At 39.6% G+C, this 17,366-nt stretch overlaps 1 protein-coding gene across 6 annotated transcripts in view; it reads left to right on the top strand.

The window, feature by feature from the left end:
* The window catches only part of GRB14 (growth factor receptor bound protein 14), a 113,835-nt gene that overhangs the window by 66,983 nt on the left and 29,486 nt on the right, over positions 1–17,366 (top strand). For all 6 annotated transcript variants that reach the window (XM_081814291.1, XM_081814289.1, XM_081814290.1 and 3 more), the window contains one exon: positions 4,481–4,637. In XM_081814291.1, the coding sequence (XP_081670417.1) occupies positions 4,481–4,637 (157 nt within the window). The remainder of the gene's footprint in view (positions 1–4,480; positions 4,638–17,366) is intronic.

A 17,366-nucleotide genomic window follows, 5' to 3' on the forward strand; every position in this document is an offset into this window, starting at 1 on the left:
TCCTAATTGGTTAGATACATTTTTCATTTTCCCCAGATTTACCTCTTGTTCAGTTCTTGTCCACTTCTTGAATTTGGTTTAGTCTTCAGAATGTCTCCAGTCTTGTTTTGTTTTTGTTGTTGTTGTTTGTTTTTTTAATTTCTCAATTCCTCTGATACAAAAGATAGAGCATGAAAAGTAAGAGGCATACTTCTGTTAGCCCAGGTGATGGGAGTTTACTGGAAGAAAACATGGGTAGTCAGAAATTACTGGGAACCTTCCCAACGGCCCCTGTGTCATTCTCATTTCCCCTCCATCTCCTGGCATGGGATTTGCCAAGTGGCCTCTGAGGAAATTGAAACAGTGGCTCATCATTGTACCACCTGAAGGAACAGCCACAGGCTCGGATCCTCTTTCCCTCTCAGGAGTGGTCATCTTCACATTGCTTTTGTCAGGAGTGTGCACCAGGGCCTGATCCAGTCAGTGTTCCACAGCACATGGACATACAGCAGACAGCATCCCTTAGAATCCCACCAATTGTCTAGCATGGATACAGATCCTCAAGACACACACTTAAGAGCACTAGCCTTCCTGCATGCAATCATGGGAAGCACTGAAATTCCAAGCAAATCTTGGGATTTTAGTGAACCACGTGTGTTAACCAGAAAATGAATGAATTGAAGTGAAAGCTCAAACAATTGCACCTGATTTTGGCTGTGTATTTTCATGATCTTCTTCATATGACTCCATGTAGCAACCTCAGTGACTTCACAACTCAGAACTGCCCACAAACAGCGATACCGAGTCCATTCTTACCTGGAACTATATTTATAGGAAAACTTGTTTATTTGTTGATCATTGAAAATAATTTTAATTTACCAAGCATAACAATTTAATCACATACTTTGTGACAAAATATTTTTGAAGTTTGTAAATATGTATTGAGTCCCTCCTATGTCAAAAACACTTTGATTGACACTACAGGGGTACAAAGGTACCTACACAGGGGTTCATTTGTTCCAAAGATCTTTAGTAAGCCATACACTGCCTTGGGCCAGGTACCTGAAATATGATGTCAAATGATAAGTAAACAGAGATTTTCCTTGAAGGACTTTATTATTAGTACAGTTGAGGAGAAAGACATGCAAATAGAAAATTACAAAATAAGAGCATGGAAAAAGGGCACTGTAAATTACAAAGCCTTGGGTAGTCAGGGAAGCCTTTCTCAAGGCAGAGCCATGGAAACTGGGGCCAAATAATGAGTAGGAATTTGCCAAATAAAGCATGTTGTTGGAGGCTGAAGTGTTGATTCCAAGTAGAGGATAATTCACATGCAACTAAGAAAGAACAGGTTGCAAGTACCTGTCATATTTGGCTAGGATCACAGAATGTCCTGTTCTGCAGGCTGGTTTCCTGGAGAGGGTCTATGCTGTGTGCATGCTAGAGTTTGGGCTTTATTCCATGGGTTCCCATTTTCCTGGTTCCCTTTCTACCTCACTTGATCTTTCAGACTTTCTTGCCTCTAAGTCACCAGTCAATATTGGTATTTCTCAGGGTTCAGTTTAGATTGTCTTTTTCCTTTGTTCTTCCTCTTCTCCCTCGCCAGATGCATCCATGTCTATGTATTTGTTTACTACTTAAAAGCTCGATGGTTCTTAAGTCAGTTCTGAACTTAGGACCGTACATCCCTATCACCGCCATCCTACCTACCACTTCAGTTTCCTTAGGACCAGGCTCCCTGTTTGCTGCAACTGCCTTCCCTGACTCCTCTCAATCTTAGAACCTGCCAAATTCCTTCTTTACCAGTGCACCCAGGGACTTCTGTTCCCTTAGCCTGAAGTGCGTTCACCTTCCCTTTGCCTAGCTATTGCCCACTCTTACTTCAGGTCTTGGCTTAAATATCGCTTTTTCACGGATATCTTCCAGGTCTCTCCTAACCTCATTTTATGATTAGTAATATGCTGCATTTTTATGCCCTAGTTTATAATTATTTTTTTAAAATACTGCTTTCCCCACTAGACTTTAAGCTCTCTGAAGGAAACAACAGTCTCTGTCTGTGTCAGCCTTGTTTTAAAACACTTAGCAAAGGATATGTACCTTGTAAGAGGTCTCCGTAAACATGATGAGCTGCGTGAGTTAGGACAACGAGGAGCCATTGAAGAACTTTAGTAGCAGAATGACCTGATTGGATTGGCAATTAGCAAGTTTATTCTGCTAGCAGTATGAAGACTGAATTGGAGGGGGTCCATGGCTAGAGCAAGAGAGATAAGTAGGTGGATGTGGCCACTAGACACTTAGAGCCTCAGAGCACATCTATGATAAAAACACAAAGAAATCAAATTCAGTTGATCCAGGAGCTCAGAGATATTCTCAGGACTCTTTCCATCTCTTAGCATGGCTCATTCCATGTGGACCTCATTTTCCCACAGTCTTTCTCTTTGTGAACAGTAACAGCTTCATCCTACATCTGTCTAGTAGGAAAGAGGGTCCACTTTATGGTTATGTGAACAGATATCCAGACTGCCTTTCTGACTGGTTCTGATTAGGTCATGTGCCCTTCTCTGAAATAACTACTGTCACCAGAGGGGTTCTGGGTGCTGGTTGACCAGTCTGGATAATAACTATCGGATCTGAGACAGTGGTGCACTGGCAAACTGGCCCTAAAAATAATGTTGCTTTTTTAAAAAGGCCTATTTGTAGCGATTACCAATTTCTCTGGTATCCAAGCTCCTACTGTGGCTGATTTCAAGATGGATGCCTGGCTTGCAGTTCCCGAATGTTTAACAACTGGCTCTTCCAAGCCAGTCCCCACAGCTCCAGCTCTCCATGGCTGAGCTGACGGCAGAGCTGCCAGAATCAGAAAGACTGACGGCGAGGGAGGCAGTGTGCTCTAAAAGGCGATCAGAATATTGTTAGAAGATAGGTAGGTGCCTGGTAGCCAGTCCCACAAGGAAACTTGCCCTGTGCCATGCAAAATATACTTTATTATATGTCATGATTTTATTTTACCTAAGAATTTTTGAAAGTTCCTGTATCATTTCCTTGAATAACATTTGTAAGCACCATATAATATTCCATTCTAGGAAAATGCTATCATTTACCATTCTTTCATTGTTGAATATTTAGATTGATAGAACTATATGTAGTGCCTGCTGGATAGGTCTATGCCTGAAGCCATTTTCCACATTTAGGACGGAGTTGAGATAATTTACACTATGTGGAATCACTGAGTCAAAGGAATGGACATTTAATGCTTTTGAATACATTCCAATAGGTGTACAAAATAGTTTTACCAATTTATATCACTTCTATCACTGTAAGAGAGAAGAGCAAGTATTTCATCACACTGTTATTAAGTGTAATTAAAAAAAATTAGTAGGATAGAATTAATACGTCATTTTAATTTGCATTTGTTTCAATTACTAAAAATGTTGAAATGTCTATATTTTTGTAACAAGTGTATTTCTTATAGTGAATTTTCTTACCATTTCCCACTTGTGTTATGCGTATATGTTGCTTTTATTATACTATTATCATAGGTATTTATCTTCTTATAATTAATTAATATAATTAGTGGAATAATTATATGATTAATAGTGGAAATTCTAGCACATAGCACAACTTGGTAAATGTTGAGGGGAGTGTTGTGTATGAAATTCTCCCTAATTCTGTGTAATTACGGTAACATTAGCTGCCTTAATAGATAAATACAAATTCACAGTATGTAAACACAATAAAAGTTTATTTCTTGCTCATGTCAAAGTTCCATATGGGTGTTCTTATTTGGGCAGCTTTCATGTGGTCATGAAGGGACAAAGGCTCCTTCTGTCCCAAGGCTTTTCTCCCCTCTGGATCCTTGTCATTTCTATTCAATGGGAGGCTGGCATTAGAGAATGGGGAACAATACGTGGGAGGTTTTTATGGACTAGGCCCGAAAGTGCAATATTGAATGTGCTTACATTCCATTGACTAAAAGTCAATCCCATGGACACAACTAATTGTAAAGGAAAAAAGAAAAAGAATCTGGTATACATCTAACCAGTCTTTGCCAAAATTTCCATAACCTGAAATAAAGAAATCTTTTCATAAAGGCTGATTCTACTTACTGCTTTTACTACCTGTATATATCTGGGAATAAATTGACCATATTACTTGGATAATTTACAGGATATAAGTATGGAATGGAACATTTTACATGTTGTTAAGAGATATGTAGCTTTTTAATAGACCAGAATGGTAGAGCAATGACGTTGAATGGTCATTGAATGTCCTCTCATCTAGACACTGAAGAGAAGAGGGTGGAAGTTATCGGACAAAGCGATTTTGACAGGTGATAAACAAGTCTTAGATAGGCAACATTTATTCAGTGTTTTAGAAAATTTAATGTATAAGAATCCATATAAAGACTTTGTAATCAGCTCAACCAGTAAGTTTGATGACTTACTAGAATGGTATTTTTAATAGGATATGTTAGCTCATTTTCTTATTTCTACCTATACAGGTAATTAAAGTGTACAGTGAAGATGAAACCAGCAGGGCTTTAGAGGTACCCAGTGACATAACTGCCCGAGATGTTTGCCAGCTGTTGATCCTGAAGAATCATTACATCGATGACCACAGCTGGACCCTTTTTGAGCATCTGCCTCACATAGGTCTAGGTAAGGATACAGAACCATAATCCACATCCTTGCTTTTCTGTTTGTTTTAGTTTCATCATATGGCAAAGATTTTCTTCAGATATAGAAAAATAGAAGAGAATTATGAATAGTCCTTTTCTTTATTTGGTGTTGCTAGTTGGGAGAAGATTGTAACACAAAATGAAAGTAAGGGTAGAAATATTACACATTTCCCACACTTCTTTGTTTAAATAATGCTCTATGAGAATTTGGGAGCCAAAACATAGAGTCCAAATTGATAGATAAATTTTGTAATAATCTTTGGTGGCACAAGCAGCATTTTTTTGAGAAGTTAATAAAACAAGCTGTTATTTGAATTACTTTTTGAATTGGTTGTCATGCAGACATGGGAAGTATCCACACTGGTTCTCTTCACGGGTGTGTGTACCCTAAAATTTTCTTGAAGAATTAAGTATCTCCTCTATATTTTAAAGTCATAAACATAAAGAGTATTCTTTCAAAACATTTTTTTTAAAGATTTTATTTATTCATTTGACAGAGATAGCGAGAGCAGGAACACAAGCAGGGGGAGTGGGAGAGAGAGAAGCAGGCTCCCTGCTTAGCAGGGAGCCCGATGCAGGGCTCTATCCCAGGACCTTGGGACCATGACCTGAGCTGAAGGCAGACGCTTAACAACTGAGCCACCCAGGCGCCCTTCAAAACATATTTTTTAAAATGCATTTTTTAAAAAATGCATCTCTGTGTTGTAAAATGTAGAGAGTTTCTCCCCCAATTTTTTTAAATAAGGTATAAATGATTTTCGTCCTGCTACTAGAGTGAGACAGAATTTGGCACCAGTTTTCTTTCACCTTTTCTTATTTTTACAGGTATGAGTGTAAAAAAAAAAACATGTTTCCATAATAAGTAGTGAAAAGGAAAGGAGTTTGTGATGGTAATGCCATTCGATTCTTTGGAATTCCATATGCGTTTCCTGTGGCTGCTGTAACAAACGACCACAAACCTGGGGGCTTACAACAACCAAAATTGATTGTCTCACACTTCTGGAGGCCAGAAGCCCGAAATCAGTATCACTTGATTGAAATCAAGGCATTGCCAGGGATGCACTTCCTCCGGAGGCTCCAGGAGAGAGTCTGATCCTTGTCTCTTGCAGCTTCTGGGGCCGCTGACATTCCTTGGCTCCGGCAGACTCACTTCAGTCCCTCCCTCTGTGGTCACACTGGATTTCCCTCTTCTGTCTGTGTCAAGTCACCCTCTGCCTCTCTCTCATAAAAATGGTACCGGTTAGAGCTCACCCGGATAATCCAGGATAATCTCTTCATTTCAAGATCCCTTAATCATATCTGCAAAATCCTTTTTTTTCCCCCCCTTCTTATCAAGTAACATTCACAGAAAACCTAAATTCTTGAAGGTATGCCATTACCCGCCAGTGTGATGTGCCGTCTCGCCTTCCTAGGGCAGAAAATGTTTCAACATATATTTTCTGCATTGCTGTTTGTCACTAATTTGACTTCTATTCATGACCATTCATCTCCTAAAAGTATAGTGTTAACTCTCAATAGATAGCTGCCATATTCTAAACTAGTTTTACATATGCTTGTGAGACTACAGCTCTTAATTAGCATAATATGTAATTACAGTATTTTATACCCTTAATCTTTTTCTTTTGGAACAACTTTACATTTTTTTGGTTATAGTCACTATAGTTTATTGCTCACAAATAGCTTGAAGTTAATAATAAAAATCTACTCTGTAAATCAAGCCCCAGTTTTTACTGAGACCACAGCAAGTTATATTAAGGAATAAAGTGCACAGGTTCTTTTAATGTGGAGGCTTAAAGTGGAACATTGAGAATTAATTTGAGTTACATACTAAATTTAAACTTTTAGGCATCAAATAGAAATATATTTCTCCATTACTGTATTTTCTGGAAATGCTGAAATAAAGTCAAAGATGTGAGATATTGTCTCCTGGCTTCATCAACCATGCATTTAGACCAAAAGTTATGAGAAGGAAATTGAGTTCCACAGCTTCTTTGTGTTCTTTTTCTTTCCTTTTGTTTTCACTCAGATTATATCTCTTTTTAAAGAGATTTTATTTATTTGAGAGAGACAGCATGAGCCTGTGCACACGTGAGCGGGGGAAGGGCAAAGGGGGAGGGGGGGACAAGCAGACCACACTGAGCATGGAGCCGCTGTGGGGTTCAGTCCCGGGGCCGCCTAATGGACTGAGCCACCCAGGCGCCCCTCAGATGATATCTTTAAACAGTAGAAAAATTGCTGACATAGTGCTCTCCAAATACTAATGCATATTAGATTTACCAGCTTCCATTTCTTTTATTTATTTATTAGCTGCTTTATTTCTGTAAGGATACACTGAAATGTTAGATGATGATAGCTAATGAATATCTCTATTTTCCTTACTTATTTTTATTTAATTTCTCTGTTTTAACATAACCTGTTTTTACTTTTGTAGACTACCTTCTTTGTGTGTGTGTGCACCTAAAAATACATCTTGAGGGTTTTTTTTTCTTTTCACTTTATAGATTCCACAAAAACTAGGAACTCTTCCTGCCTTTTCCTGTTCACTTCCTTACACAGTTTAGCAGATATTTACTGACTGTTTTATACCAAGCCTATTTTGTTTGTGGATCTTGGGGGTACAGTATGAGCATAATAGACAAAAAACACTGCCCTTGCAAGTTTGCATACTTCTCGGAAGAGAAAGGTATGAGACACATGACTAAAATCTGTAATCCCTTAGGTGATGATAAGTACGGGTTTCTCCTGCTGTCTGAAAGTAGAGCACTCCTATGAAAACTTTCGTAAGCTGAAATGGTATAAAGCAAAGAGGCATTTACCATTAATTTATATGGGAAAATATTTGAGCAGAAATAACCTCTCTTAGCATTTTTGGGTGTCTTAGGACACATCTTGCCAATAGATGCACAAAATAAATCAAGATAAAGCACAGATGCTCACAGACAAAATTCAAAGCTGCGGGGGCTTGATGCTTGAGAAGCTGAGTGTGGTTCCCTGGAAGGAGCTTGGCGGGACCACTCTCGCTGCGGCTCCTTGGTGCACATGGCCTTTATAAGGGCTCACTGCAAAGCAAACGCTGAATGGCATTTTCACTTTTCACCTTTTTTGTAAAAACAGAAATCCTCTTTGGATTTCTTTTTTTTTTTTTTTAAAGATTTTATTTGTTTTAGAGAGCATGAGAGTGAGATTGAGAGAACGAATGGGGGGGAGAGACAGAGGGAGAAGCAGACTCCCCACTGAGTAGGGAACCTGACGCGGGACTCGATCCCAGGACCCTGGGATCATGACCTGAGCTGAAGGCAGCCGTTTAACTGACTGAGCCACCCAGCCCCCCCTTCCCCTTTGGATTTCTGTTGGTTGGCAAAAACAGATACTAATGTAGGTCTTTTGTAAAAGCAAAGAGGTGTAATGTGAACTTTTGAAAAGCTGGAGTTGCCTGTATTCGGGAGAAAAGGAAGGCAGGGCAGAAGAAGGGAAGAGCATGCTAGGGGTGAGTGAGAGATGCATTTTAACTAGAGGGATCAGGGAAGGTGTCCCTGAAGCATGATATGGAGGAAAATCTTTGTGGCAGCGTGCTTGTGTTCAGGCCACAGCCCGAGGCCAGCACTTCTGGAGTAAGGTGGGGGGTGATGGAGTGGACTTCAGTAGGGCTACTGTAGAACCAGCTCGTGTAGGGTCTCAGAGGCCCCAGAGGGTCTTGACTTTTACACTGAGTGAGAGAGAAAGTGAACGGAGTTCTTTGAGTCAGAGAGCAATATGATCCTGATTTAGTTTTGAAAGTACAGTTGACCCTTCAATAACATGGGTTTGAACTCCGTGGATCCACTTATATGTGTGTTGTTTTTTTTAAATAAATTCCATCCAGTACTGTAAATTTATTTTCTCTTCCTTATAATTCTCTTGATAACATTTATTTTCTCTAGCTTACTTTTGTAAGAATATAGTATCTAGTACATGTAACGTCACAATATGTATCAATCGGCTGTGTATGTCATCAGTAAGCCTTCCAGTCGACAGTAGGCTATTTACTAGTAGTTAAGTTTTAGGGGAGTCAAAAGTTTCATACAGAATTTTGGCTGCAAGGGGAGGTCTGCACCCCTATGCTTCACATTGTTCAAGAGTCAACTGTGTACTACTCAGAAGGCCAGAATTCAAACTTTTAGAGGCTAAGCAACTTTGTTTTGCTTCTATATCCAACTACCTGTGGCTTCCTGGATCAATCCTGGCCAGTATGTCATTTCTCCTAGTTGCACATGCCCTGTTGGACCATCTTCACAGGATAGTCTACCCTGGTATGAGGTGTGGTATTTGTGAGACCCTGAAGCCTTATAGGCGAGATCATTGTGCCTTGTGGGATAGATGAGAGTTAAGTGTTTTCTGCACTTGAGGTCACATTAATGACCAAGATAAGCTTAGGAAGGTGTCAGAGACATTTTATGTTGTTAATAAATGTGCTACCATTGTTGCTTTTGATCCCTTAAAACACGGCACAAATTTACTAAAGTCAGATGGAGGAGCACTTGACATTCAAAATATGGTAGGTTTATGGAATCGAAAGTCTGTTTTCAGAGTGACATTTTCTGTGGCAAAGGAAACTTCAGTCTTATTAGTAGTTTTAATATGAATTTATGTGTGATGGCTACTATTAACGTGTATCTTACATGTGCAGGGCACGGAGTGAGAGGTTGAACATTAATCTTGATAGACGCTCTCATCCCTTAGCCTCATAGCAACCCTGCAAGATGTGTTTTCTAATCTCCCTTTGACATACAGGAATACAAAAACTCAGTGATGAAATTCCTTGCCTAGAGTCAAGCATTGCTCAAATGTAGGTCCTTTCAGAGTCTAAAGTCTGCATTTTCCACTGAAGTGAGTTTTTTCTCCTCATGTTCCTGGGATCCCGTAGTTGGTTTGTCTCTTTCTCACTCTCCATCTTTGTCTCTCATCTGTGGTGTGAGAACAAGTTAAAATTTTGAACCCTCAAAAACATTTGCAGATAAATTTTTCTTACCAGGGTGGTACTGAAATTACCAGGGTCCAACTGATCTAACCCAGTTCACTTTCTAGCAAGAGCCAGGTATTGCTTTTGGCTGAGCAAGAGGATCACGTTGGAAATGACTTATCCTTGAATTTGTACACAGCATAAACGCTAATATGACATTTGGAACTCTGAATACAATATCAGTATTTCATCTCTTCTGGCAAATAATTATTAATAGTATTCTGCTGGGAATTTTAATAGCCAGAGTAAATCATCAGAAGTAGCGAAACATCCTGATATTGTTACGAATCTATGATTTGCATGACTTGGGATCATGTCATGATGAGGTTCTAGTTGCACACAGCTTTATGGACATTGAATTTAAAATATCAGTACCTCAACAAACATTTGCCCTTCTCTCATATAATGATGCTTTGTAACTGGTGTGTTCTAGTTCGTGGCCACTGGATGTCACTGTCGTTCCCCAGATGGAGCCCTCTGTGTTTCTAATCAGCGTGAGGATTGGGGACGGAGGGAGTGGGGCAGGGGCAGAAACTTCAGTTTTAAGTCCTCTGGAACTTAATGGGATCCATGTTTATCTTGCTCCCGTTTTGATTCCTAATTGAAGCCATGGTATGAAGCAGCGGCAATTAACACAATACCTCCAGCGCATACCTATAGACTCCTCGGGAAGAGGAATTAATTGTATTTTAGTGTCATTGCTGGGGACAGCTGAGAGTTCCATTGTGAATATCATCGTGAAGTGGCTTTAATAAGCAAAATGAATGACTGGAGGCTTTTAATGAAACCATTTTTATGTGTGCAGCTATACCCACGTGATCTCTTTAAGACAGAAGCGGTGCACGCGGTGCCAAGGAAACGCTTCACTGCTTTGAAGTGGCTCCTTCACTTTTTTCTTTTTCTTTCTTTCTTTCTTCCTTCCTTCCTTCCTTCCTTCCTTCCTTCCTTCCTTCCTTCCTTTCTTTCTTTCACAACAGAGGCACAAGTGTTTTTCCTATTGTCTGGACCTTCAGTGCTGTCTGTAACCTCCCAGCCATCAGAGTTGCGACCACCCTCATCACCAGCACAAATAATCGTGAAGCCGTAGGATCTGTGGCATTGGGCTTCCTTCTCTACTTAAACTGACCTGAGCTTCGAGGACGCACGTTGTCCTGGTGGCCCGCTAAGGCTGGTGGCATAAAATATGAACCTGTGAAGAGTGCTTATAACTAAATCTGCCTCCTGGTGCGACTGATTTTTCCTTCTCAGTGTCTCTATAGCCTGAGTTTGGGTCTTATCATTTCTCTCCTCAGGGATTATTTTAGCCTTGTAACTGGTCCCCTTGCCTCCGGTCATATCAAGGTTGTCCGTGGGAATGCAGACCTGATTCTTCGTGCGTTAGGGTCCGAGGTCCTTTGCAGGGCTTGTAGCCCCTGTGACCTACCTACCCCTCCTATCTCCAGCCTTGTGTCTCCCCTCTTCCTCCTCTAAGTTTATACATGAAAGAAGTGCCTGTAGTTGCCTGCATACACTACAGTTTCTATGCCTTGGTTTCCTTGCTCATGCCATTAGGATTCTCAGTGAGTTCTTTCTCACCCATCTTTACCTGGCTATGCCTTTTCCAAGGCTTACTTGGAATTTTAGTCAAAAATGGTATCAAGGTACAACTGCTAGCCATTTCCTAAAAATATTATGAAAACCCTTAACTGTCAAAGCTGACAGCCAGCTAACCTAGTGCCACAGTCTTAGAGGAGAGAGAGAGAGAGAAGCAACTGGGGGCACCCCATGCTCAACCTTATGAAGGAGAGTCGCCCCTTCCATCGGACAGCAGGTAGGCAGACAGATCTGTCTCTTGTAGGTTCCAAGCAGCTGTTCCTTGAGACAATTAGGATACTTGCTGGCACCACCATTTCTCATGCATCCTTTGGGAAATTGCAAATCCTGAAAATAACAGAAGCACCGGGAGTCAGTGATGAGGTGTGTCCTGGGAGGGGATGTTTCCACAAGTACATGCTAGACTGGGGTGTGGAAAACAAGTGATTTGGCCAAGAAATAGATACAAGGCTGTTCAAGCAGGATTATTTACAATATTAATTAGAAAAATAAAACCTAATGATATAATAATAGTGGGATATAATAAATTACATACATCCATGGGATATAAGTTATGCAGCTTTTGATCACGTTTTTGGAGTTCTTCCTTTGAAGACTGATGTGGACAGATACAAGATTTTAAAGCTGATTGAAGGTATATAAACATATATACAGTGTTTCCTAAGCTTTGTGAAAAATATATACAAATACATTCATATAGACCCAGAGAAAAAATAAGAAGGGAATATACTGAAATGTTAAGTCCTAATTCCTGATTGATAGATTTAAAGATGGATTGTGATTGTCTGCTGTTCATGGTTTTCAAATTTCCAATAATGGAAATGTATTATTTTAGAAATCAGAAAAAAGGGAGCAAATGCAATTTTGAAAACTTAAGAGATTTTTAAAGACTTAGACGTCTTCCTGAAGCTCCATGTTGGGCCAAGTACCCATCTTCTGAGCTGTTGTTAACATTTTCTGCAACTATCTTAATAGTGATCATATTATTAAAACTAGACAGTAATTCCATGAGAGATGGAACTCTGTGTATACTTTTTTGTAATCCGGGGTCTAGGACAAATAAATGGTTTTTGAACTAAACTGTACCAAACTGTAAAGTACTTATATTGAGCAGTTCAAAGGATGGATTACAATGTACATAGAAGGAAGAGACTGGGAAAAGAAGCCAAAGAAGCAACATGCTGTACCTAGATGGAAATTTGCTCTCAGTCTTTAAAGGATGCATTAGGTAACTTAGAATTTATGGAAGGGGTTTCTAAACTCTTTGAGTATTTATCAATCAGCTTGAGGTGATGTGTATGCAAATACTTTGCGGAAAAGTAAGGATTTCTATGAATACAAGTTGTGATCGGTGAGTCTGAGTTAATATGAAGACTACTTCAGTTTGTTGAAGAAAGATCTGCAAGGCCTTTATACCCATCAAGCTAAAGTGTCAAGATTTTCCTATTAATTGCACTTAGGGAGCTGAATATGGTGCTAGCAATTTTTCCAGGCGAGCTCGCTGGTATTGGATAGTTTTCTTAGGTTAAGGAACCTTTCAGAATTGAGCCCTATTTTTATCCTTTGCTTCTCCAGTTTTTGTTTTGCTTGGTCAGAGGCTGTTCATTTTTATCTGAAAATAAGATTGACAAAATGTATGTAGTTTCTGCCTCGCCCAGAGAAGTACAAGGACCATTTGTCTCCTGGAGTTTCCTGTAACAAAGGTATACAAAGAATTGTTTTCTGGGCGAATTAGAGGTAAAAGCCACTTTTGTTTCTTCTCTTATCAAGTGATGAGAAGAGTAGGGACTCAGGTTTCTATTTAAGCCCTACGCTGTACTTTCAGTAGATTCAGCGAAGAAATCCAGGCAGAAGGTCACAGGTGAACACTTTCCATTCTGGGAGGATTGAGGGTTTTTAAAAGACTTTGAAGTGAAATCAACAGTTTCAGAAGAAACTTCTTTCCTCTTTTCTCCTTCTCTCTCTCTCTTTTTTTTTTTTTTAAGAAAAAGTTTCTGGAAATTAAACAGAAAACAGAATTACATGTAATTATTATTTGGTCATATTTCATTGCATTGCTATGACACTTCACGCTGGTCTGTCAGAAACAAAGATAAAACTTCAGGTGACATGATAAAACTTTTAGTTTTAAGAAAGCTTTTCTTTACTCCTTTGGAGGCTTTTCCCCCTTTTTTCTCCTTTTTGGATACTGTTTTGAAGTGATTTAGGAGGGCTTCTCTCCTCTTTTTCTGCCTACATAGAAGTGGTATACAGTCATTGTCATTCACTTTCCAATGCCTGACAAATACTGCAGAATGTTTTCTGCGTAGACTTGTATCTGTAAAGTTTTGATACTATATTTTAATATAGTATTTTATGAAGTCTTAAAAATAAAGTCTTTAAAAGAATCATGATGAATTTCTGAGAAAGGTACCTAGGGTCATTTATCACATGGTAATCCAAAAAGTATTTGAACTCATTCTGGGTGACAGTTCTTAGTATCATTGTTTTTGAGTATTGCAGCAGAGAGCCCCCAGTTACAGAATTAATTTGTTTCTTTTTGACATTTAAAACATGTATTATAAGTTACTTAGTAGGATCATTAGTTGGTTAATATCCACTTGGTTTTAGAATGACACTGAAGAGGAAGAATCAATAGAAAGTTAATTAGAAGCCGTCTAGACTAGTATTTTTTTTGTTTTTCCCCCATTCTCATGTCTCGGTGATGATGTCCCAGGCCTAGCCTAAGCAAAACAAAGCTGGTCTTCAGCAACTTTTCATCTCCCTTTACGCATTCTTCTTTTCCTCTCTAAGTTATCCGTCTAGGCATCTTCTATCTTCATGTTGAACTCTTCCCTATTAAGGTCTGTATTTAGTTAGTTACCTTTAAAAAAAGAAACCAGGGGGCGCCTGGGTGGCTCAGTCGTTAAACGTCTGCCTTAGGCTCAGGTCATGATCCCAGGGTCCTGGGATCGAGCCCCGCATCGGGCTCCCTGCTTGGCGGGGAGCCTGCTTCTCCCTCTCCCACTCCCCCGGCTTGTGTTCCCTCTCTCACTGTCTCTCTCTCTGTCAAATAAATAAATAAAATCTTTAAAAAAAAAAGAAAGAAAGAAACCAGGAATTTTCTGCAAGATAATCAATCATGCCTTTTAGGGTTATTTGGATTATTGTGACATTAATCCTTTAATATAATGAGACTTAATTGGGGGATAGTATATGACAGTACATCCAAATTGGGATAGTAATGTATACATTTGAAAAGATTATTAATATAATATAATTTTGAAAAGCCAGATTCTGTGATAAGGAAGTTTTAGCTCCATTACCACAGGAGTATATGAGGCGAGAACCTGTAGCTGCATCTGATCCTCTGGACTTTGCTGTTTTACTTCCTTATATGTTATCTGAATTTTCACTAGAATATCCAGAAATCATCTTTAAAGGAATGAAAAATATGTCTTCTGCTTTCTCACATACTCTAGTTAGTCTAGCTTTCTTTGAAGAAATTTTTCTCCTTAAGATTACCAGGATATTTTCCCCATGCTAGTTATGTGTTATTTAGACATTCAGTACTACAGTTCTGTGAAATTTTCTGTGAATATTGTACGTTATCTTTCCTTTCTAGATTGCTGTGCTGGGATTTGTTTGCATGCAGACTGCCGCTTGGTTGGTGATCACAAAAGTGCTTTTCATTATACATTTGTCCTAACTGTTCAAATACAGCTTGGTTTTTCTGCCCTTTTTTGTTTTATTTCCTTTTTTGGTGCAGCCCAAATTCAAGTGATTTATGTTACTTTCATTTGAGATTAAGATTGATATGATTTGAAATACTGCCCATTATTTTTGTTCCCCTTACACTCAAAATGTGGTTGTTTATTTTCACTTAATTAGCAAATATTTATTGAACACATTTCAAAATAAAAGAATTTGAAGCAATTGAAACATAAGAGCTGCAGGAACATGAGAGAGGATTTTAGTTGATATGGAAAGAATGAGCCAGGATATAAATATGCTCGGCAGAGGCAGCAGGGGATGCCCCTCCAGTGGGAGCTGTGGTGGGGGGGAGGCAGAGGTTGCAGGGGATGCCCCTCCAGTGGGAGCTGTGGGGGAGGCAGAGGCTGCAGGGGATGCCCCTCCAGTGGGAGCTCTGAGGGGGAAGGCAGAGGCAGTGCTTGCAGACAAACAGCATCGACGTGGGATCAGACATGCGGATGCTGTTCAAACTGAGATGTTCGCTCTTCTGAACTTCAGGTTCCTTTTCTGTAAGATGGAACTATAACTTGCTCATTAGACAGTGTTATTGCTTTACCACAGACCTGGTGGCTTCAAACAACATAAATGTAATCTGTAGCAGTTGTGGAGGTGAGAAGTCCAAAATTTAGGTCACTGGGCTGCACTCAAGGTGACGGCAGGCTCTTCCTGGGGCTTTAGAAGGACTCCATTCCTTGCCTCTTCCAGCTTCTGGTGGTTGCCATCATTCCTGGATTGTGTCCGACTCACTTGAGTCTCTCTCTGTGGTCACATTGCTCTTTCCTCTTCTGTCTGGGTCACATCTCTTTCTGTCTCTGTCTTAGAAAGGTCCTTGTAATTGGATTTAGAGCCTACCTGGATAATTCAGGATAATCTCTTCTCTCAGTATCTTTAAGTTAATGACATCTGCAAAGACTTTGCCATATAAGGCAACATTTATAGGTTCCAGATGTCTTTGGGGCCATTATTTAGTCTACTGAAAATATTATAAGAATTAAAGCACACCTCGGTGGCTCAGTGGGTTAAGCGTCTGCCTTCGGATCCTAGGGTCCTGGGATAGAGCCCCACATCAGGCTCCTTGCTCAGTGGGGAGCCTGCTTCTCCCTCTGCCCCTCCCCCTCTCGTGCTCTCTTTCTCTCTCAAATAAATAAAATCTTTAAAAATATTATAAGAATCAAATATAGCAATGAAAAAGGTCTCAGATGGAGACATGCAGAGAGGTAACTACTTTTATTTCAATAACTTAAATAATTTTTGATTCTCATTCTCTTGCCTTATTAACAGCAGATAGTTTAATCTTCTATTATTTGTTTTTTTATGGATTCTTCTCGGTGTTGTTGGGGTAAATAATAAATTCAGGTTTTATAAATGAGTTACATACAGGTTTAAATATTCTCAATTGAAGGTTTAGACCTACTTTCACTTCTGCAACATGCTGGTGAGGCATTAAGTCCCAGGATGGGTGTTTGCCTAACCCTTGTCCAGCTCTTCATGTTCTGGAAGCTCGTTCCTCTCAAACTTATTTGAGTACCACAAAGCCACTTAAAGTTCATGCTCTTCTCTTAGCTCTTCCATGTTCCTGATGGGGCTGTGGTACTGTTGCTGTGCTCTTTCTCCATAATGGGATGCTATGGACTCATCTGCCTTGATGTTGCCCTCAGTTATGGCTTCTCCATCATGCTAGATGTAGGGTTTCTACTGGAAGCTGGATGTCTCCTAAGGCTATCCTCTGGTTTGAGCCACACAGCATCATTAAACTTATCTGGTGTTTTATCACCATCAACTCGTCACCCTGAAAGCATTCTCATTCTGGAAGGGGATAGGATACAGTGTCTCTTGGGCCTACACTGTCCATTTTTTCTAGCTCAATCTCTATTCCATCTTTTCCTCCACCAACCTCTTAACTGCAGCGGCTTTCTCAGAAGACAGAAGGTGGGTCCCTATATAAGGCAATCAAGGATTGGCTAGGCATGATTCTCCCCAAGCACTTATATCTGTCAGAGATTGATAAAGTCTATTGTGAAGCTCAAAAGTAAATAAAATGTATTTCTGTAATTTTTTTTTTCTCTCTGCATAACATATCTTGAGGGCAGAACATAGGATTCTTTAGTGGTAGAGAGAGGTAATGGGTACAAAAAAACACAGGTTGGTAAAACAAGTAAACATCTTGCTTACTACCTTGAAATTGTTTTCCTCTGCAGTTAAAAAAAATATGGATATCATGCTTAGGATATAGTATGTTGAATGTGAAACTATGTTTCATAAGCCTGAAAATACCAGCTGGTTTGTGTGAGAAGTAGACAAATGTAAGAATAGAGAGATTGTTAGGGAGGTGACTTGCCGCTGGATATCTCAGTAACCGTTTACTCTCCCCAACCCACTTCTCTT

Source organism: Leptonychotes weddellii, chromosome 3, assembly GCF_054177405.1.
Source record: "Leptonychotes weddellii isolate Sample4059 chromosome 3, ASM5417740v2, whole genome shotgun sequence".
Taxonomy (NCBI): domain Eukaryota; kingdom Metazoa; phylum Chordata; class Mammalia; order Carnivora; family Phocidae; genus Leptonychotes; species Leptonychotes weddellii.